Here is a 23,006-nt window from a genome sequence, read left to right as displayed (position 1 = left end):
TGCAATGACGGAAAAATCGTGTTAATAATAAAACGAGGTAAAGACGCGCTGCATCAATAATTTTATTGAATTTTACTATAATAACTCGTACAACAACGAAATTTAAACATTCATAATTACTAATAACTAAAATTTAATAACAAATTAAACGGCTCTGTCTACTGATATTATTTACTTTAAATATTACAATATTCATTTAATAATTTTTAATAGAAAAACAAAAACCAATTTTAAAGAAAAACAAACCAACATACTTGGCGTTTATAGACCTAGAAAAGGCTTTCGATAACGTAGACTGGAATAAAATGCATCAAAAATCTTAACTAGAATTCTGTACAGAAGAATTGAGAGGAGAGTGGAAGAAGTGTTAGGAGAAGATTTGGTTTCAGGAAAAGTATAGGGACAAGGGAAGCAATTTTAGGCCTCAGATTAATAGTAGAAGGAAGATTAAAGAAAAACAAACAAACATACTTGGCGTTTATAGACCTAAAAAAGGCATTCGATAACGTAGACGGGAAAAAAATGTTCAGCATTTTAAAAAAGTTAGGGTTCAAATACAGAGATAGAAGAACAATTGCTAACATGTACAGGAACCAAACAGCAACAGTAATAATTGAAGAACATAAGAAAGAAGCCGTAATAAGAAAGGGAGTCCGACAAGAATGTTCCCTATCTACGTTGCTTTTTAATCTTTACATGGATCTAGCGGTTAATGATGTTAAAGAACAATTTAGATTCGGAGTAACAGTACAAGGTGAAAAGATAAAGATGCTACGATTTGCCGATGATATAGTAATTCTAGCCGAGAGTAAAAAGGATTTAGAAGAAACAATGAACGGCATAGATGAAGTCCTACGCAAGAACTATCGCGTGAAAATAAACAAGAACAAAACAAAAGTAATGAAATGTAGTAGAAATAACAAAGATGGACCGCTGAATGTGAAAATAGGAGGAGAAAAGATTATGGAGGTAGAAGAATTTTGTTATTTGGGAAGTAAAATTACTAAAGATGGACGAAGCAGGAGCGATATAAAATGCCGAATAGCACAAGCTAAACGAGCCTTCAGTAAGAAATATAATTTGTTTACATCGAAAATTAATTTAAATGTCAGGAAAAGATTTTTGAAAGTGTATGTTTGGAGTGTCGCTTTATATGGAAGTGAAACTTGGACGATCAGAGTATCTGAGAAGAAAAGATTAGAAGCTTTTGAAATGCGGTGCTATAGGAGAATGTTAAAAATCAGACGGGTGGATAAAGTAACAAATGAAGAGGTATTGCGGCAAATAGATGAAGAAAGTAGCATTTGGAAAAATATAGTTAAAAGAAGAGACAGACTTATAGGCCACATACTAAGGCATCCTGGAATAGTCGCTTTAATATTGGAAGGACAGGTAGAAGGGAAAAATTGTGTAGGCAGGCCACGTTTGGAGTATGTAAAACAAATTGTTGGGGATGTAGGATGTAGAGGGTATACTGAAATGAAACGACTAGCACTAGATAGGGAATATTGAAGAGCTGCATCAAACCAGTCAAATGACTGAAGACAAAAAAAAAAAAAAAAATTTTTAATAGAAGTTTTCGATCGTAAATTACTAATAAATAGATTTTGAAAACGTACTGTTCTACGATAATTGTTGAAAATGCTTCCTCTCTACAACGCAGCAGTGTGCTACCCTCAAATAATATCGGTTTATAACTTCTATCGTATCTGATAATACCCGAACAGATTCGTCAAATATTCTTCTTTTCGATTCATCGATGTCTGCAGGTTTCGTTTTGTAAACGTGATGTTTCAAGTACCCCCAAAAAAAGTAATTCAGAGGAGACAGGTTCGGGCAACTGGCAAATTCGTCACAGGAAAATTCGCCGAAAGGAAGTGTGGTCCTCTATCAACTGCGAATAGGGGACATACGAGAACCGCTCACGAATACCTGATGTCAGCGGAAAATGGACCGCTTTGCATAAGATGCGACTGTTCCCTAACTGTGCGCCACATCCTTGTGGATTGTTATGGCCGCATAACATATACACAATCAGTTCGACAGTCATAACAAATAGTCGAGTTACGGGAGAAAATTGATGTTGTAATTTTGTATCATAATTATGAGGTCTACTATTGTAAGAAAATTATTAATTAATTTGATACTAATTTACAATACTAGAATTAACAATAAATAAAAAAAATTAATATTTAATCGAATTGAACGTAATGTGGAGGACATGAAAACAGACGTAAAATTAGAAAATCAATTTTCTGCCATAACTCGGCTACTTGTTAACCGATTTTAAAAAATAAAATGTAATTTTGTTCAAAATAAAAGGCTCAATAGTTTAACAAATAACATAAATTTTTGATTTATGGAGCTATAACGGATCGATAAATAAACATGGCCATCATTTTGTAATTCGCAAAGGTATTTAAGTCCTGATTTTTTGCTAATTTTATTACCAAGACGCTTAGCAAATATTAATGTGATTCCTCTATCCGAACTTGAGATATAAATTTTTATATAAAAATAACAAAATGTAGAACAGGGAGAAAACGAAGGAGAAATTGCCATTTCTCCTAAGAATATTTTTTATTTAGTTTTACAAGTAGAATCCGAAAAAAGTATAGCCAGCCCAACATTTTAGAAACACTCTGTATATATAAATTCTGTTCTTCCGTTATGTTAGAGGAAATAAAAAAAAGGTTCGATAAGGTTTATTGCGAGGCAAAAGGGATTTGGTCTCTAAAGGATTTTAAACTGGACAGTACAAAAACATCGTTGAATTTATCCCGCTTTAAAACAAGAGAAATCCATCAATTTAAAATTTATCCGATGCTGATTTCAGTTATGTCGACTAAAGACTGTCAAATTTAAATCTCGTGATCGAATGTACCCGTAGGGTTTACAAAAATAACTTGTAGAATTCTACAGATTTTTTTATTTTAATTAAAAACTGTAAATTTGTTTAATTATTTTTTCCTATTTTAATTTTTTTTTTTCTTTTTACCGACTTGTAATTTTCTGTCTTGTTAAATTATACAAAAAATAACAGTGCTAAACAATAATTAAAATAAAAGAACCAAGAACTGCCTACACAATTTTTTCCTTCTAACTGACCCTCTAATTTTAAAGCGACTATTCCAGGATTCCTTAATATGTGGCCTATAAGTCTGTCTCTTCTTTTAACTATATTTTTCCAATCGTTTCTTTCTTCATCGATTTGCCGCAACACCTCTTCATTTGTAACTTTATCCACCCACCTCAGTTTTAACATTCTCCTATAACACCGCATTTCGAAAGCTTCTAATCTTTTCTTCTCAGATACTCCGATCGTCCAAGTTTCACTTCCATATGAAGCAACGTTCCAAACATATACTTTCAAAAATCTTTTCCTGACGTTTAAATTAATTTTTAATGTAAACAAATTATATTTCTGACTAAAAGCTCGTTTCGCCTGTGCTATTCGGAATTTTATGTCGCTCCTGCTTTATCCATCTTTAGTAATTTTACTTTCCAAATCACAAAATTCTTCTACCTCCATAATCTTTCTCTTCCTTTTTTCACATTCAGCGGTCTATCTTCGTTATTTCTACTACATTTCATTACTTTCGTTTTGTTCTTGTTTATATTCATGCGGTATTTCTTGCGTGCGACTTCATCCAAGCCGTTCATTGTTTCTTCTAAAACATTTTTACTCTCGGCTAGAATTACTATATCATCAGCAAATCGTAGCATCTTTATCTTTTCACCTTGTACTGTTACTCCGGATTTAAATTGTTTTTTAACATCATTAACCGCTAGTTCTATGCAAAGATTAAAAAGTAACGGGGAAAGGGAACATCCTTGTCGGACTCCCTTTCTTATTACGGCTTCTTTATTATGTCTTCAATTATTACTGTTGCTGTTTGGTTCCTGTAAATGTTAGCAATTGTTCTTCTATCTCTGTATTTGACCCTAATTTTTTTAAATTGCTGAACATTTTATTCCAGTCTACGTTATCGAATGCCTTTTTTAGGTCTATAAACGCCAAGTATGTTTGTTTGTTTTTCTTTAATCTTCCTTCTACTATTAATCTGAGGCCTAAAATTGCTTCCCTTGTCCCTATACTTTTCCTGAAACCAAATCTTCTCCTAACACTTCTTCCACTCTCCTCTCAATTCTTCTGTACAGAATTCTAGTTAAGATTTTTGATGCATGGCTAATTAGTAAAAAACAATTTACACAACGTTAAAAATCTGAAATTAAATGGGGTATTTAATGTTTAAACTACCATCATCACTTACGAATATTGTGTTACAAAATGCGCAATAAGTATTTATTTTGTGTTTAATAGAAAATTATATCCAATAAAAATACAATGAAATTGTAAACCGTACGGTTTACAGATGAGTTACGCAGTTTACAGGTGAGTTTCGCAGATATCATTTCTTCCCCTCAAAAAAAAAAGTTTCTGTAATATAAATAACACTGTTTTTAAAAAAACGTTACTGATATCAAAAAAGGTAAGACAATACATTTCTTTTATTAAAATCTGTTATTAATTTAGAATTTTCTTTAAAGAAAAATACATGTTAAATATACGTAATATATAATAATAAATAATAAACGAGGTTTAAGCGTTCCATGCAAAAAAATAAGAAAAATTTGTTACAAAACTTTTCACGGCCCGATTTCATTTATGTGTAATACATATCACATTAACAAAAATAATACATATCTTATGATTTTTCGTTGTTTAATAAATGAAATCGAGCCGGTAAGAAAGAGTTTTGTAACAATTTTTCTATTTTTTGGGATGGAACTCTGAAACATTGTTTATTATCTGTTACATATATTTCACATGTATTTTTTTAAACAAAATTCTAAATTAATAATAGAATTTGATAACGGAAATGTAGTGTCTTATATTTGTTTATATCAGTATCGTTTTGTTAAAAACAGAATTACATTTATATTACACAAATTTTTGTTTTTTGAGCGGAAGAAATGATATCTGCGAGAATCTTAGCGTACGGTTTACAATTTCATTGAAATCTTTTTGGATATCACTCCGTTTTGTTAGACTATTCTTTTTTTTTATTTATGAATTACTGATTGTTGTCTTATAGATTTATTATTAAAATTTATTGTCTTTCTTGAACAACAAATATACATTTCTTGAATTTCACAACCGATTTTTTTTAGTTGATAATCATATCATTCACTTCATACCGCATTTTTCTTTTTTTAATAAAACTAGTATAATGCCTTCACAAATCAAAAATCCGTGATGTAATATTGTAAGTTTAATTCTCGATTTTTATCGTTAAATTCGATTTCACTAATCGAATATATTTATTCCTTTTTTAATAAAACTACGTAGTATAATTTGTTGTAAACTAATACATTTATTTTTTTTTAAAGAAGTGATGGGAATTAAAAAAATTGTTTCATCTTCAGTACTTTCATTTACTATTAAAACAAGCTGTAGTATATTTTCTTTTAAATTTTATTATTTCAAGTACATTATCAAGTTTTTGTACGCTACTTAGTACTATCAAATACTGCTATCTAGCGGCGCGATTCGTAAAGTCACATTAAAAAAATAAATAAAATGACATATTCGAGTCCCGCGGTTCATCAAATGAAAAATAAACGTTGTCTAACAAAATTCGAGGTAGTTTTTGAAAGTATTCTTTATTACAAATCTAACTGAACTGAAATATAATGTTTTCATCCCCGTTTTCATTTCACTTTTAGGTTAGGTCATGTTTAGAAATGTAAACGTAGTTCGTTGACTTCGCAGTCTGCTGACTCTTACCGACGAAGTTCTAACACATACTGTGATTATAAAAATAAATAAATAATACATTCAAATTTACTCAGACTGGAGGGGAACACCTCACGATGATTACTTTTATTTACTTAATAAAAGTAGAAATAAATATTTTTAAATATTGAAGAGAAAAAGCTTAATTCATAGGTTTGGTTACTGTTTTTCAATAAAATCTGATGTGGACACCGTTGACTTGCTTAAAAGCCTATTAAATTACATGTACACTTTTTTTTTTAAATGAAAAGTACAGATTTTATTTCATTAATAATTTCTTATATTTTTTCATTTTTTTTGTTATTATTATTGAATTATTATTTATGGTATTTTTTTTTTTACAATCAGAGGTTAATAATTATTAATACACCAATATATTTAAATTAAAAAAAAAAAGAAATGAAGTCTGATTCGAACCGATCTGCCTTCCCCTTGTAAGATCCAAATATTTCTTTAATTAAAATTTTATTTGGCTATAATTCTGGAACCGATGAAAATAAGTACCGCTTATGATATATCGTTGAGAAGCTCTCAATGATGGCTTATTAATGCAGTTAAGAAAAAGTCCAAATTAAATTTCTTTTGGATTTTGAGCTTTTTGAACACTTTTAGTTCAGTTCTATTGTAATCAAAAGGGGAGGTACACAACTAGATGATACAACAGTCCTAAATCCAAAATTTCAACATCCTACGGCTAATCGTTTTTTTATTTATGCGAGTTACATACATACGTACAGACGTCACGCCGAAACTAATCAAAATGGATTTAGGAAGGTCAAACTGGATATTTCCGTTGAAATATGAAAACCGAAATATTTCACGATCAGATTACTTCCTTTTCTTCGCACAACGAATCAAAAATGAATCTTATAACTTGACCTGCGCTACCGGAAAAACGTTTTGCCATTCATTGCCGGATTTTTTAATATTAACATTTTTTACTGGATTGTTTTAAAAAGTTAATAAATTTTTTTTTTTTTTTTTTTTCAGGCAGATGTGAAGGAGAGAAATGAGTAACATTGCATATCTCTGGCTTTATGGTTTGGAACCGTCTCCATTGTTGCCAACTGCGACGATGCAGCACTAATAATAATTGGTGCCTATTAGTATGGTCGTGTTGGCTACACTGCTCTTCATACATGGCGCCGGTTTGGTTGGTCAGTTTTTTTATTTATTTATTTATTATTATTCCGTTTTTAGTTTTTAAATAAATTATAAATCGACATAGTACAGAGTGTTTCAAAATTAATTTAGGGATTTTAAAGTTCTGTAAATATGTATAATCGTGACGGTAGGGATTTTGTTTTATTCAAGTCAGATAATCGAAAGAAGGGTCATTTTCGCAACACAAGCAGAAATGTACGGACTGTTATAGAAAATTTCAGAATTTTATTTTTAAATAATTAAATAACTGATATTTATCAGCGCTTATAAATAATTTTATAATCTGATTTGAACAACCAAAATATAACAAAAGATGTTCAATTTTTCAAACCAATTCAAAAAATAACCTTTAAGCATAGTTTATATACATACTAGCAATTATTAACGCTTAAATTAAATCTTCCATAGATTGATTAGTAGTGCCTGATCACTATTTAAGCGACCAAGGTTCAAGCCTACTCTAAGTTTTTTTTCTCCATTATTACAGGAAACTATTAAAAGTTATTAAACGAAATTAATATCAACAAATATTTATAGTTTAAAAACATTATAAATAAAGTTGGTCTTGCTACGTACTCTTCTTAATAATTAATAAGCGTTTATTTATATAATAGTAATTCAATTTTTTTATTTGTCTTCAGTCATTTCACTGGTTTAATGCAGCTCTCCAAGATTCCCTATCTAGTGCTAGTCGTTTCATTTCTGTACACCCCCTACATCCTACATCCCTAACAATTTGTTTTACATATTCCAAACGTGGCCTGCCTACACAATTTTTTCCTTCTACCTGTCCTTCCAATATTAAAGCGACTATTCCAGGATGCCTTAGTATGTGGCCTGTAAGTCTGTCTCTTCTTTTAACTACATTTTTCCAGATGCTTGTTTCTTCATCGATTTGCCGCAACACCTCTTCATTTGTCACTTTATCTACCCACCTGATTATTAACGTTTTCCTATAGCACCGCATTTCAAAAGCTTCTAATCTTTTCTTCTCAGGTACTCCGATCGTCCAAGTTTCACTTCCATATAAAGCTACGTTCCAAACATATACTTTCAAAAAATCAATTCAATTTCTTATGATTACTGCCTGCTAAATTAATTATAAACTTTAAACTAACACATTAAAATAATGAAAACTTTTTTTAACAAATGGTTTTTAGTACAATGTCTTCAATTATATTTCAATAGTACACCGAGAGAATACGGACATTAAATAAAACAAAACTTTCTGAATTAAACAATGACATCATTAATTTTAAACTATATAATTTTGAAACTTAAATTACCAACTTTGATTACGCATTAATTTTTAAATGATTAATATAAAAGTAGAATTAATCCAGAAAAATTACAATAAAATTGTAAACCGTATGGTAAGAGTCTCGCAGATATCATTTCTTCGACCCACCGGGTTGGTCTAGTGGTGAAAACGCGTCTTCCCAAATCAGCTGACTTAGAAGTCGAGAGTTCCAGCGTTAAAGTCCTACTAAAGGCAGTTATTTTTATACGGATTTGAATACTAGATCGTGGATACCGGTATTCTTTGGTGGTTGGGTTTCAATTATCCACGCATCTCAGGAACCGTTGAACTGAGACTGTGCAAGACTACACTTCATATACATTCATATATATCTTCATTCGTCCTCTGATATAATACCTGAATGGTAATTCCCGGTGGCTAAACAGGAAAAAGAAAGAAAAGATATCATTTCGTCAATTCAATAATAAAAAATTTTATATAAATAAAATTGTTTTTAATAAAACGATATTGATATAAAAAAAAGTAAGACATTTCATTTCTATTATCAAAATCTGTTGTTACTTTAAAATTTTGTTTAAAAAACTATATGTAGTAGACAATACACATACATTAATCTATATATATATATATAAATGAATTTTTGGCTCTCTATATGATTCTTATGTCTTCCTAAACCGTTCATCCGACAGCGATGAAACTTTGGGTTTGCCAGGGAAGATTTCTGAATTAGATTGAACCCGCTAAATGGCGCTGGGGCGACATATTTCGAAAAATTGTATTTATGGCCATTTGGCTGATATTCAGAAAATGTGTTACTTATATGGAAAGAGAAAAAAATTGACCTGCCTAGATGGCGCTGGGTTCGAGATATTTACGAAACAAACAGACTTTCTTCTTCTATATATAAAAAAGGCAATGTTCGTATGTGTTCCGCTATAGAGTAAAAAACTACTGGACCGATTTACGCGCGGATTTTTTCAAAATGGTTAGCTTTGACCGGAGAAGGTTTAAAGCTACTGAAATCCTCGATCTAACCAGTAGAAAGAAAGTTATGGGTATTTTGAACAGACTATTGTGATTAGAGAGTAATTTGAATTAAATCCGATAGGTAGATAATTGGGTTTATTTACATTCTGACTTTCATAAAAGGCGTTAAATTTTGTGAAGTTCGGTAATGTTTTGTAAATTTCTTAATGTTCAGTATTAATTATGATGATTTTGCAGCCATAACTGTTTTCGTTAAAAAGATATTTTCCACCGACTACTGTGTTTTGAGAGTGGTTTGAATTAAATCCGATAGATAGTGCTGTTGTTTTGCCGATTGAATTTATTTACATTCTGACTTAAAAAGTCAGAATAAAAGTCAAATTTTGTGAATTTCCGTAATGTTCATTCTGTTCATGTTTTATCAAACTTTCAATTGTTTTCATTTAATCTATATATCACTCAAATCTAGCAATAGCGAAGCGCTGCCGAGTCTGCTAGTAGATAATAAATGATGTTTAAGCGTTCCATATAACAAGCAAAAAACAGAAATATTTGTTACAAAACACTTACCGGTCCGATTTCATTTATATGTAATACATATCACATTTACAGAAATAATACAATTCTTATGATTATTCGTTGTTTAATAAATGAAATCGGGCTGGTAAGAGTTTTATTTAACATGAAATTTTATTTTTACAAAATTCTAAATTAATAAAAAAATTGTATAATAGAAATGTATTGTTTTACCTTTTTCAATATCGTTTTGTTAAAAATTGTTAAATTTTTTTATTTTTTATTTTTTTTTTTTTTACTTTTAAGGCCGCAAAGGACCATTTTAGTCAGAATAATTCAAGTCTTTTTTGCCGATCTTTTGGCCTTTAAGTTCTTAGCTTTTACTTTCTCCCAATATTTAGTCGTTCTTAACGATCTTGCTTTACGATCCTCTTCTGAATAAACCCTTTTTGTATAATTAAAAGTTCTTACTTTAAAGTCGGTATTCGGATCTTTAATTAATCCTGTAAGTCAAATTTAATTCTTGCACGTCTTCTTTAATTTCTTTGATCCATAACGGCGGATTTTTTAAAGACCAAGATCGATCGATAATTCTGTTAGTAATCCTATCCTGCGGTGATCTTAACGAGTGTGCGCAGAAAGAAATTCGCTTCTTTTTCGTAGTATCGATTAAGGATTCCAAGTTTTCGTACAGAAATTTATTAGGCGATAATCGGCACTGATTTTCATGTTCATGTTTTTTGTTATGCAGGTTCTAAGAATCCTGCGTTCGACTTTAAGCAAAGGTTCGGTCCTATTTTTCTGATTTAATCTAAATAAAGTCTCGCTCGCGTACGTAATTACTGGTTTAACCGCAGTTTTGTAATGTCTAATTTTAGTGTTAATCGAGAGCGATTTTTTGTTGTAAATATTTTTGGTTACTTGTAGCGCTTTAAATAATTTATTAAGTCTTTCGGCCCGATTTTGTTTTTCGTTACCATTACAAATAATGATCCCTCCAAGATATTTAAATATTTCTACAAGTTCTACTTTGTTTGCATTAATATTCGCAGAATTAATAACTAAAGTATCTATTTGAGAAAGCAAAGCGATCAAAATTAACTAACTTATGACAAGAAAAATTTTTTCTTCCGTATTTCGGACTACACCATTCAAAGCCCTCGCAAATTACTTGTTCCATAATTACATTATAAGAAAAAAAGCCGATAAAAATTTAACCATTTAAAGTAATATTCTCTCTTCAGTATCTCAGTTTACACCTAAAACTCAAAGCCTTCATAGATTACCTCTTAAAAAACTACATTATCAGAGAAAGACAGCCGATAAAAATTTAACCGATGAAGAGCATTCACTCTTCAGTATTTCAGAGTACACCTTACATTCAACGCCTACACAGATTAATTCTTAAAGAACAACCTTATCAGAGAGAGAAAGCCGAAAAAAATTTAACCAAAGTGATGAAACATTCACGATTCCGTATCTCGTATTACACTTCACATTCAACGCCCACACAGTTAATCCTTCAATAACTACCTTATCAAAGAGAGAAAGCCGATAAAAATTTTACCAATGACAAGAAACATTTACTCTTCCGTATTTCAGATTACACCAAACATTCGTCGCCGTCACAGATTTCTTGATCAGTAACAACATTATCAGAGAGAGAAAGCCGATTAAAATTTAACCAATGACAAGAACCATTCTGTCTTCCGGATTTCAGATTACACTTAACATTCAACGTACTTAAAGGTTGTAACATTTTTCGTGAATCACTCTGTATGTAATTTTCAGTTTTTAAAAGAATCGGACCGAATTATAATAGTAGTAATAATAAGCTTTTATTGGTTTTTAAATGCAGTAATTCACTCCATATATTTATAGTTTTTAATATTTAATTATAACATATAAATAAGTGTAAAGTTTCATAAATAAGTCAAATAATATATATATATATATACAGACACACACACACACTCACACACACACACACATGCACACACTCACACACACACACACACACACACACGCACACACACACACACATACACACGTCAACCTTCCACCCATCTGCTCATTTACACACACAGATTCTTTCGCGTAAAACAAAACCAATAAAACGAGGCTTAGTTATGGAGCGTTGCCCTCTCCTATGTCAATCCAGTTCATTTTTCTGTTATTTTGTGTTTCCTAAAGATAAATTTATATATATATATTAATTAATTAATATTTATTAATCTAACTATTATATAAAAATTTTTTTTTCAGCTTAATTTTATTATTTTTTTTTTTTTTTTACTATTTGATATTTTATGGAAAATCATAGTAAATAAAAGAGAAAGGAAAAATAAGATGATTTTGTTTCTCTTTAAATAAGACATTCATAAATGAAGGATGAAAATCTACGCAGAATGAAACGGATGTGTTGATCGTGAAAGAGGTGAAATTCCGCGCCGATGTAATTTAATGAAGCGAACAACGATGGAAGTTCTTCTTTTTTATAATTAAAATTTAACAACGGTTGTATATTCTGTTTTTCTGAAAATAAAAATAATAAATAACGATGCAATAAAATAAATGAAGAGTCGAGTCGAATTAAAATATAATATGTTAATTTATTTTAATGAACTAGTTCATTAAACGATCGATTCAAATGAACTAAAACAATTTTACATCTGCTTTTCATTTAGTTAAAACAAGACATTATTTATTACATATAATATATTAAATAAATATCTTTTTGGACGATTTTAAGCGTAATATATAAATCTATATGTTATTTTAAATTTAATTATTATTAATTTGAAAATAAATGCAATCTCTCTTTTAGTTTTTTATCGTATTAATTAAAATACAGGAATATAAGTCTACCTTAACAGCGTAAATGTTTAATTCATTCTATTTATTTTCGTACAAGGAAGTATTGCATTCGCGAAAATTTCCCATCTCTGAATCCATTTGACTAATTTGGCGTGACGTCTATACGTACGTACGACCGTATTTATATACGTACGTACGTATTTCTATACATACGCGGCAGAAACCTTAAGACTGTGACTAGTCTTACGGTTTCTACCGCGTAGAGTGCTTCCGCTTTATGAAAGTTTTATAGTGTAGAAATTTTGAGTTCACGATAAAGACTGTTATGTGTGTTTTTCGTTAGATGGAAAGCTAATTCCATTTTATTATCTCTAACTGTTAACGCTATTTTATCTAAAGAATTCCAACCGATGCGTTCTCCAAGATATTTGAATTATCTACTTCATTTTTGCTATTGTTATTTATACTAAGGAAATTCGGGCAGTTTTTATCAAAATTTTCTTTCTCTCAAACGCGATTTTATTAGCTTATTTTTTAATTCTTTATTTCTTGTTCGGCTTCCATCCAGTTTTTAAGTAATAATACTGTATCAGCGAAAGCTAAACGTTTAATCTTTACTCCTTAAGTTCCCAATCTTATTCCATTATTTTTGTCTAAATATTTGTTCCGTACCCTAACTATCTTTTCAAGAGCACAGTTAAAAAAGTAGAAAATACAATTTTTTTATTTTCTACTTTTTAGTACATTTAACATTAGAGTGTTTTTTAAAAAGATTTTTTTTGTACTTTTTAATCTTCATAAGTTTATACTTTATAGCTGCTCTAGCGCACAGGTTTAAACATATTTAGTTAAAGATCGCACTGGTATGTTTTACGGCGGGTGAGTGCAATCAAAACATAGGGCTAAAAGATTTCATTTCCGGATAACCAAGATCCGATCGATCAAGAGTGTACCCGATGTATTAAACAGCGCCCAACCCGCTGCTGATACATACGCCGTTTGAATCGTAAAAATCGGACGAGCGGTTGCCGAGATATTACGGTGGGGCACCACATCGCACCCCTTCCCAAATTTCCGAAGTAAAAGAAGTATTGTGATCACAAAAAAAATCGGTTTCCAGATTTCAACGAAAATATACAATTTGACCATCCCTGAAACCATTTCGACTAGTTTCGGCGTGACCGTCTATACGTAGGTATGTATCTCGCATAACTGGAAAACGATTAGATTTAGAATCTTTAAATTTTTAATTTAGGACTGTTGTAACATCTAGTTCTGCACCTACCCTTTTGATTGTAAACTACTGAACCGAAGTGTCCAAAGAAGCCCAAAATCAAAAAACAATTTGGATTATAGACGGTTTCTTAACTGCAGAAATAAGCCCTCATTGAGAGCTTTTCAACTATATATCATAAATGGTATTTATTTACATCCGTTCTAGAGTTATAGCCAAATAAAATTTTGTTATGAAATATTTGGATCTTATAAGAGGAAGGCACATCGGTTTTTACTTTTTTTTAGTTTAAATAAATAAATTTATTAATAATTATTAACCTATGATTGTAAAAAAAGGTTACGATAAATAATAATTTAAAAATAATTATAATAATATTTAATAATGATATATTAATTCTAGCTGAGAGTAAAAAGGATTTCGAAGACACAATGAAGGGCACGGATGAAGTCCTACGCAAGAAATACCGCTAACAAGAACAAAACGAAAGTAATGAAATATAGTAGAAATAACAAAGATGGACCACAGAATGTGAAAATAGGAGGAGAAAAGATTATGGAGATAGAAGAATTTGGTTATTTGAGAAGTAGAATTACTAAAGATGGACGAAGCAGGAACGATATAAAATGTCGAATAGCACAAGCTAAACGAGCCTTCAGTAAAAAATATAATTTGTTTGCATCAAAAATTAATTTAAATGTCAGGAAAAGATTTTTGAAAGTGTATGTTTGGAGCGTCGCTTTATATGGAAGTGAAACTTGGACGATCGGAGTATCTGAGAAGAAAAGATTAGAAGCTTTTGAAATGCGGTGCTATAGGAAAACGTTAATAATCAGGTGGGTGGATGAAGTGACAAATGAAGAGCTGTTGCGGCAAATAGATGAAGAAAGAAGCATTTGGAAAAATATAGCTAAAAGAAGAGACAGGTTTATAGGCCACATATTAAGGCATCCTGGAATAGTCGCTTTAACATTGGAGGGACAGGAAGAACGAAAAAATTGTATAGGCAGGCAACGTTTGGAATATGTAAAACAAATTATTAAGGATGTAGGATGTAGGGGATATACCGAAATGAAACGACTAGCACTAGATAGGGAATCTTGGAGAGCTGCATCAAACCAGTCAAATGACTGAAGACAAAAATATATAAATAAATAAAATAAAAATATGAAAAAATATCAGAAGTTATTAATGATATAAAATTTGATGTACTAAATTTAAAAAAAACGTGTGTATGTAACTTAATAGCCGTACAAGGAAGTCATGTAGTGTCCACATCAGATTTTTTTTTGTTCATTTTTAATTAATTATAACAAGAGATGAATTTTTTTGATTAATTTATAATTCGTAACACATGACGCTATAAACAATAGAAAATTGTTAAAAAAATTGATGAAAAAATTTTTTTATGCCACTTGGTAGATTTATGTAAAAAAAATGTAATTTATTAATAATTAACCGTACATTTGATTGATTTTGCAAAATTTTACAATTTTTTGCTATTTGTGAAAAAACGTGGTTTTTTGAAAAAAAAATATCTGGTTTCTCGTCAATATTTTATTTATTTTTATCTTATTAAAAAATAAATACCACTAATAGAAAACTAAGACAATTTTGCATTAAAAAAAACTTCCAAACGCTTTTATCTACGAGCAAAATTTAAGAAATTATAGATAAATGATTTATTTATCCATATACGAGAAGGTATCAACACAAAATTTCGTCCTTAAATATTTTCTAAATTTTCAACGGTTGAAAACTTATTTTTGTTAAATGAGCCGGTGACACCTCATCGGAAGGCCCTTTGAATGACAAGTAATTTGGTACAAATAAAATAAAAATTGATTCACCGCTATTGAAGTTATGATTAAAAAAGTGTTTTTTTAGGCTGACCCTACCCTTGAAAATCTAGAAAACATTTAACGGCGAATTTTTATGTTGGTAATTAAAAAAATAATTTTCACAATTTTAATCCAAAGATTATGTTTATTTCAAAACGATTTAAGAAGTAATATTACGTAATTATATAATTATTTTTGTCGACCTGAAATTTAAAAAAACTTCTTCCCCAAATGGTTTTTTGCAACTATCAAGCGAAGGGGTGGGCGGATTTTAATTTTCTTTTCCCCAAAATTCATTATTTTTTTCGGATTGTAAATTAATGTAATTAAATGTTACCGCTGCCGTTTAAGATTTTTGAGTCGGGGTAGGTTTAGTGGAAAGGGCGGGTTCCACTCCTTTGAAAATAATCTTACAAAGGTTCCCCCCGAGTATGGTATATGGTATACATGCCTGGAAACAGAAATACGGTGGGACTGATAGCTGTTGATTAATAAATGCGGTTACTTTTTAAACGATAACCCGGTGTACACGTAATTTGACCAAGTTTTGTGAAAATCGGTCCAGTTGTTCTGGAGATATAAGGTTATTTAGAAGCCAATACCGAGCACACACACATACACACGCGCGCGCGCCCGCGCGTACGTACGTACGAACATTAACAACCGGGAAATTTCCATCCGGTTTTTTGGGTTCCTTAAGTGTTAAAACGTGAAGATCCGGTGAAAACCGCGTATGACTAAATTGGACCGATTACCATGATTTCCCTTCTAGAGCTATAGTTCTGTTATAATGCTAGAACGGGGAAACTAAAAATAATTACTGAGATTATTATAAATAATTTAAACGAGTTAGAATAGTTATAAAAATGAAATGGTTTATACAAAATTGTACAAGAAGCGGTTCAAATATGTAATTCAAATCTTAAACAAATTAAAATAAAGCAGGAAAATGAATATTTAGTATATTATAGGGTGTAAACAAGTCAAGTATTATTATTTTGCATTTTAGTACTGCATATGTGTTTTCATTCTCCTATAACTCGTGTAAGCAAAACGTGTTTGTAATTTAAATTATGTAAATATTAATTTAAATTATGTAAATGTACACGTCATTAAAACAAAACCTAATTTTCAGTGAAACGTTTTACTGAAAATTAATTTCTTTTTTTCTTTCAAAGGAGTTTATTTATTAACAGACTAGCTGCAGTGGAGTGCTATGGGCACGCCCTCCGGACGGGTTGCCCTGGCGGCCGGCGTCGCGGAATGGGAATATTAGGTATCAAAAATTGATTATCTCTTGTGTAAAAATATATATTTTTTTTTTTTTAATGATGAAAATTGATATAACGAAAGTTAAATTAGAAATTTAACTGTAGGAATTGATACTAACGAATTTTGCGGTAGTGATCGGTACATTCCGGTGCCTACTTTTTGGTTTTGTTCTTTTATCAAGAAAAACCATCACTTAAATACATAAAAATATCTAAAAAAATTTTAAAACACTACTCTTAAATTAAATGGACAAAAAGGGAAAAATAATTTTAGGACGTTATCTCAGAATTGATTTGACAACAAGCTTTGACGGTGATATGTAAGATTATGTGAAAGTCATAGCTTCAAATTGAAAATTTGATGTTTTTTCCAATTTTTTCTTATGCGCCACTCTTTTGATCATTCATCACGCGTAAGAAAAAATTGGACAAAAAGATAAAATTTTCAATTTGAAGCTATTACTTTCACATAATCATACATATCATAATCAAAGCTTGTTGTCAAATCCGTTCCGAGATACCGTCCTAAAATTATTTTTTACATTTTTGTTCGATTAATTTAAGAGGTGTTTTAAAATTCTTTTTACATATTTTTTATTTTCTGTTTTTTAGTGCATTTTATATAAGAGTGGTCTTTAAAAAGTTTTTTTTTTAATATATATCTTATTTTCTAACATTTTATCTTCATAAGTTTATACTTTACAGCTGCGCTAGCGCATAGGTTTGAACGTATTTAGCGTAAGATCAGATAGGTACATTTTACGGTGGGTGAGCGCAATCGAAACGTAGGGCTAAACGATTTAATTTCCGAATAACCAAGATCCGTTCGATCAAGCGTGTACCCGATGCGTTAAAAAGTTAGCGCTCTACCGGCTGATACCTACCCCGTTTTGAATCGCGAAAATCGGACGAGCGGTTGCCGAGATATTACAGTGGCACCCCGTCTTCAATTTCCGAACGGCGCCCAAGGGGCACTTGAAAACATTATCATCCGACGGGTACCACTGGGAGCGGATGGGATATCGTGGACTGGGATCGAAAAATGTTTCAGAGCTTCAGGACCGACCGTTTTCGAGATATTTGCGATTTTCATCCCAAAATTCGGATCCTGTTAAAAAATACTAAATTTTCCCAAAACTTTCATATATATATATATATATATATATATATATATATATATATACGAGTATATATACATTATATCGATGTGTTGCAATATAAAACGTATACACCTGACCACCAGGAAACATGTTCTAACGAATCGGGATTTTCCGCTAGTGATCGGTATATTCCGGTGCTAAGGTAACGGGAATGCACCCACACACACGATTAATAGTGTCGCTTATTAGTACAGGTGATATATATATATATATATATATATATATAAAGCCCTAATAAGAAAGGGAGTCCGACAAGGATGTTCTCTATCTCCGTTACTTTTTAATCTTTACATGGAACTAGCAGTTAATGATGTTAAAGAACAATTTAGATTCGGAGTAACAGTACAAGGTGAAAAGATAAAGATGCTACGATTTGCTGATGATATAGTAATTCTAGCCGAGAGAAAAAAGGATTTAGAAGAAACAATGAACGGCATAGATGAAGTCCTACGCAAGAACTATCGCGTGAAAATAAACAAGAACAAATCAAAAGTAATGAAATGTAGTAGAAATAACAAAGATGGACCGCTGAATGTGAAAATAGGAGGAGAAAAGATTATGGAGGTAGAAGAATTTTGTTATTTGGGAAGTAAAATTACTAAAGATGGACGAAGAAGGAGCGATATAAAATGCCGAATAGCACAAGCTAAACGAGCCTTCAGTAAGAAATATAAGTTGTTTACATCAAAAATTAATTTAAATGTCAGGAAAAGATTTTTGAAAGTGTATGTTTGGAGTGTCGCTTTATATGGAAGTGAAACTTGGACGATCGGAGTATCTGAGAAGAAAAGGTTAGAAGCTTTTGAAATGCATCTGATTAAAAATCAGACGGGTGGATAAATTGACAAATGTAGAGGTGTTGCGGCAAATAGATGAAGAAAGAAGCATTTGGAAAAATATAGTTAAAAGAAGAGACAGACTTATAGGCCACATACTAAGGCATCCTGGAATAGTCGCTTTAATATTGGAAGGACAGGTAGAAGGGAAAAATTGTGTAGGCAGGCCACGTTTGGAGTATGTAAAACAAATTGTTGGGGATGTAGGATGTAGAGGGTATACTGAAATGAAACGACTAGCACTAGATAGGGAATCTTGGAGAGCTGCATCAAACCAGTCAAATGACTGAAGACAAAAAAAAAATATATATATATATAAGCCTATGTGTAAAATTTGTGGCTCGAAAATCTCCAAAAGGTTTTGATCAATTTTAAAGAAATTTTTATATGCTGTATTGTTGTATCTGTAGATGTCCATGTGAGAATTTGATGTAGATTGGTAGGGTTTTTCTTGATTTACCCTCAATTTAAGGTCGACAACAGAATAGAAGGTAACCTCAAATTGAGGTTATGTTGTAATGTGTAGTGTATTTTTCATACGCGCTTATGCGTTAGTTACAGTAGTGAGCGAGTTGAAACTTGGCTGCTTGTGTCCAGGATCGATTGGTTAGTTTACGTTGTTCGTTGTATATATTATATTCCTTGATTAACTGTATTTGTACACGGTGACATACTGTAGTGCAGTTTGCTACGTACTGATGCTGCTCACTGAATTGTTCGTTTGATGTTTGTATTGCGTATTATTCTGATTATTTAATGATCTCATGTAAGGATTTGTATTGTATTTTCAACTTATGATCTGTACTTATAGTATGATGTGACGTATGACTGTGTTTGTGAGCGATCTCCCCCTGCCTGATGGAATGCGTTATTAGCAATGCCAGGAGAGGGTGGATAGCCAGGGGTGGAGGTTTAGTCGGTAGTGCGCAGGTATTCTTACGCTCTTCCTAAAACCTAGCGGGACCTGTTAGCGACTACGACACTGCTTTGGCGTCTGTAAAATTAATTCCCCGCCTCTAAAAAAAATAAAAAGGGTCTACTGATTAAACAAACATATGTAGTGCGTTCTACTCCAAAAATCAGTGCGGTTCTGACTGCGAAATAATGAGGGCGTCGGAAACAAAAAATCGGGTTTCTTGCGCAAAACTGCGCAAGTTTTTTTTTTTTTTTAATTTACTGGATTATTCTTAGATTTGGTATATTTTAATTTTATGAATTTTTCTCTAACAAAAATACTATAACGTTTTTTTAAAAAAATTACATATTAAAAATAACAATAAATTATGTTTTTTTTTAATGTTACAGGTTCAATGCCATCCATGGGTACACCCGAAAATATCACGGTGATGTTTCTTAGCCCAACTTCCGTTAAAGTTTCGTGGACAACGTCAATAGATTTGGTCGAAAAATACGACGTAACGTATAAACCGACAGATGCGAGGTCAGTCAACAGCGAATTATAAATAAATGTTGATTGTTGTTACTTTTTTTTAACCGAATTTTCGGTCGCATGATAGGAGTGGGGGATTTGAAAATGAATTTTTTTTACGTTTTGAGGTATGAGGAGTACGAAAATACCATTCGATTAAATTGGGGGTTTCTTATATATTTATAAGCCTTTATATAAAATTTTGTAGCTCAAAAATCTCAAAAACTACTGGATCAATTTCATCGAAATTTAGATAAGGTGTAGTAGTGTATCAGAGGTTGTGCATGTGGAAATTTGGTGACGATTGGTGGAGTCGCTCTTGAGTTACGCTCAATTTAAGGTTGAAAAAATAGAGCAAGTTGGAACTTGATGGTTTATTTTTATCTCCGGTATCTATTGTTAGTAATGTATTAAACCAAACTTAAAAAATATTTAAATATTAAAACCAAATTAAATTAACGAAAAGTCTGTTTTCTTGTGTAAAATGGAGCAAGATTTTTTTTGTCCGTAACGTCAAAATCGAAATTATCAGTAAAAAAATAACCTAGATTAATTCAATTCATTCAAATATTCTCACCATCTAATAATATCAATTAAAAGTAAGAAAATATTTTTTTTTGAAAAGATAAATCCGTTCCAGATTACACAATTAAAATTAAAAGTACCGATTCTCCATACATATTGGACATTAGAATTTAACGTATCCTACACCTGGATAACATGAAATAATCCAACTTTTACTAAAAAAAAAAATATTTTTTTATGAAATAATGAAATTACTATAGTCTGCCTAGCATCTCTACCTTTAATCTGAAAGGTTCTGGGTTTGACTCCCTATATGATTAGTCTTTTTGTATACAATAAAAAATTGATTTTTCACAATTAGCTGAAATTTGGTAGTTAATATGTAGCTGATTAAATAAGTTAAAAAAACAATTTTTTTTTAGATAAAGCCGCATCCTCGGGATTTCCTTCAGGACTGAAGTGGACAAAATACAGGAGTCAGATATTTCATACTATATATTCATACGGATGTAACGAAGTGATCGATTTTTAATAAAATTTAAATAAAATAGTATAAACAGATTTTTTTTGCAGATGTAATAAAACGTGTGTCGCTCAATGATACAAATGGTAATGTGTTTGCTTGCTAAACCAAAGGTCCTGGATTCGATTCCATCCCAACTCCGTAGGGGGAAGACTCCCACCTTGTGAGGTTACCGGTCGCCACACCACATCCTCCGTTCCGAGCCCTCAGAGGCTTCAGCGGAGGTCGTCTTTAGACCCTCTAACTGATTACATCTCACAGTGATCAGCCAGGCCTCGGTCGGGGTGCCATCGATGTAAATGCCTCGGCAGACATTTGCATCAATAAAATGCAAATAAAATTTTTGTCTTCACGTAGGCCTCAAACGAACATCTCCACATCCAACCTAACATGATTCCCTCAAACAAACTGACCGAGACCGCGGAAGCGCAGACCCCGCGCATAGTCTAAATTTAATAACACCGTTCGTGACTGTGAATATATCAGAAAACGAACGAATTGTAAGTTAAATTAGTGCTACACTCGTACCTGTATGTTTGGAGTGTCGCTTTATATGGAAGTGAAACTTGGACGATCGGAGTATCTGAGAAGAAAAGATTAGAAGCTTTTGAAATGCGGTGCTATAGGAGAATGTTAAAAATCAGATGGGTGGATAAAGTGACAAATAAAGAGATGTTGCGGAAAATTGATGAAGAAAGAAGCGTTTGGAAAAATATAGTTAAAAGAAGAGACAGACTTATAGGCCACATACTAAGGCATCCTGGAATAGTCGCTTTGATATTGGAAGGACAGGTAGAAGGAAAAAATTGTGTAGGCAGGCCACGTTTGAAATATGTAAAACAAATTATTAGGGATGTAGGATGTAGAGGGTATACTGAAATGAAACGACTAGCACTAGATAGTGAATCTTGGAGAGCTGCATCAAACCAGTCAAATGACTGAAGACAAAAAAAAAAAAAAGTATAAACAGATTTTTTTTCCAGATGTAATAAAACGTGTGTCGCTCAATGATACAAATGGTAATGTGTTTGCTTGCTAAACCAAAGGTCCTGGATTCGATTCCATCCCAACTCCGTAGGGGGAAGACTCCCACCTTGTGAGGTTACCGGTCGCCACACTACCCCCTACATTCCCACCCCTGAGGGGGGTTTACCGGAGGTCGTCTTTAGACCCTCTAACTGATTACATCTCACAGTGATCAGCCAGGCCTCGGTCGGGGTGCCATCGATGTAAATGCCTCGGCAGACATTTGCATCAATAAAATGCAAATAAAATTTTTGTCTTCACGTAGGCCTCAAACGAACATCTCCACATCCAACCTAACATGATTCCCTCAAACTAACTGACCGAGACGCGGAAGCGCAGACCCCGCGCTTTAATAACACCGTTCGTGACTGTGAATATATCAGAAAACGAACGAATTGTAAGTTAAATTAGTGCTACACTCGTACCTGTATGTTTGGAGTGTCGCTTTATATGGAAGTGAAACTTGGACGATCGGAGTATCTGAGAAGAAAAGATTAGAAGCTTTTGAAATGTGGTGCTATAGGAGAATGTTAAAAATCAGATGGGTGGATAAAGTGACAAATAAAGAGATGTTGCGGAAAATTGATGAAGAAAGAAGCGTTTGGAAAAATATAGT

The 23,006-nt window shown here is 31.8% G+C and overlaps 1 protein-coding gene across 4 annotated transcripts in view; it reads left to right on the top strand.

Annotated features, from left to right (window-relative positions):
- Positions 1–23,006, top strand: part of LOC142333674 (uncharacterized) — a 434,117-nt gene that overhangs the window by 332,594 nt on the left and 78,517 nt on the right. For all 4 annotated transcript variants that reach the window (XM_075381088.1, XM_075381087.1, XM_075381086.1 and 1 more), the window contains exons 4-5: positions 6,791–6,957; positions 20,193–20,328. In XM_075381088.1, coding sequence (XP_075237203.1) covers positions 6,909–6,957; positions 20,193–20,328 — 185 coding nt within the window. In that variant the 5' untranslated portion in view covers positions 6,791–6,908. The remainder of the gene's footprint in view (positions 1–6,790; positions 6,958–20,192; positions 20,329–23,006) is intronic.

The sequence above is a fragment of the Lycorma delicatula genome, chromosome 13 (genome assembly GCF_047948215.1).
Source record: "Lycorma delicatula isolate Av1 chromosome 13, ASM4794821v1, whole genome shotgun sequence".
Lineage (NCBI taxonomy): Eukaryota > Metazoa > Arthropoda > Insecta > Hemiptera > Fulgoridae > Lycorma > Lycorma delicatula.
Note: the sequence above shows the minus strand (reverse complement) of the source record. Positions and strands in the feature narration are given on the sequence as shown.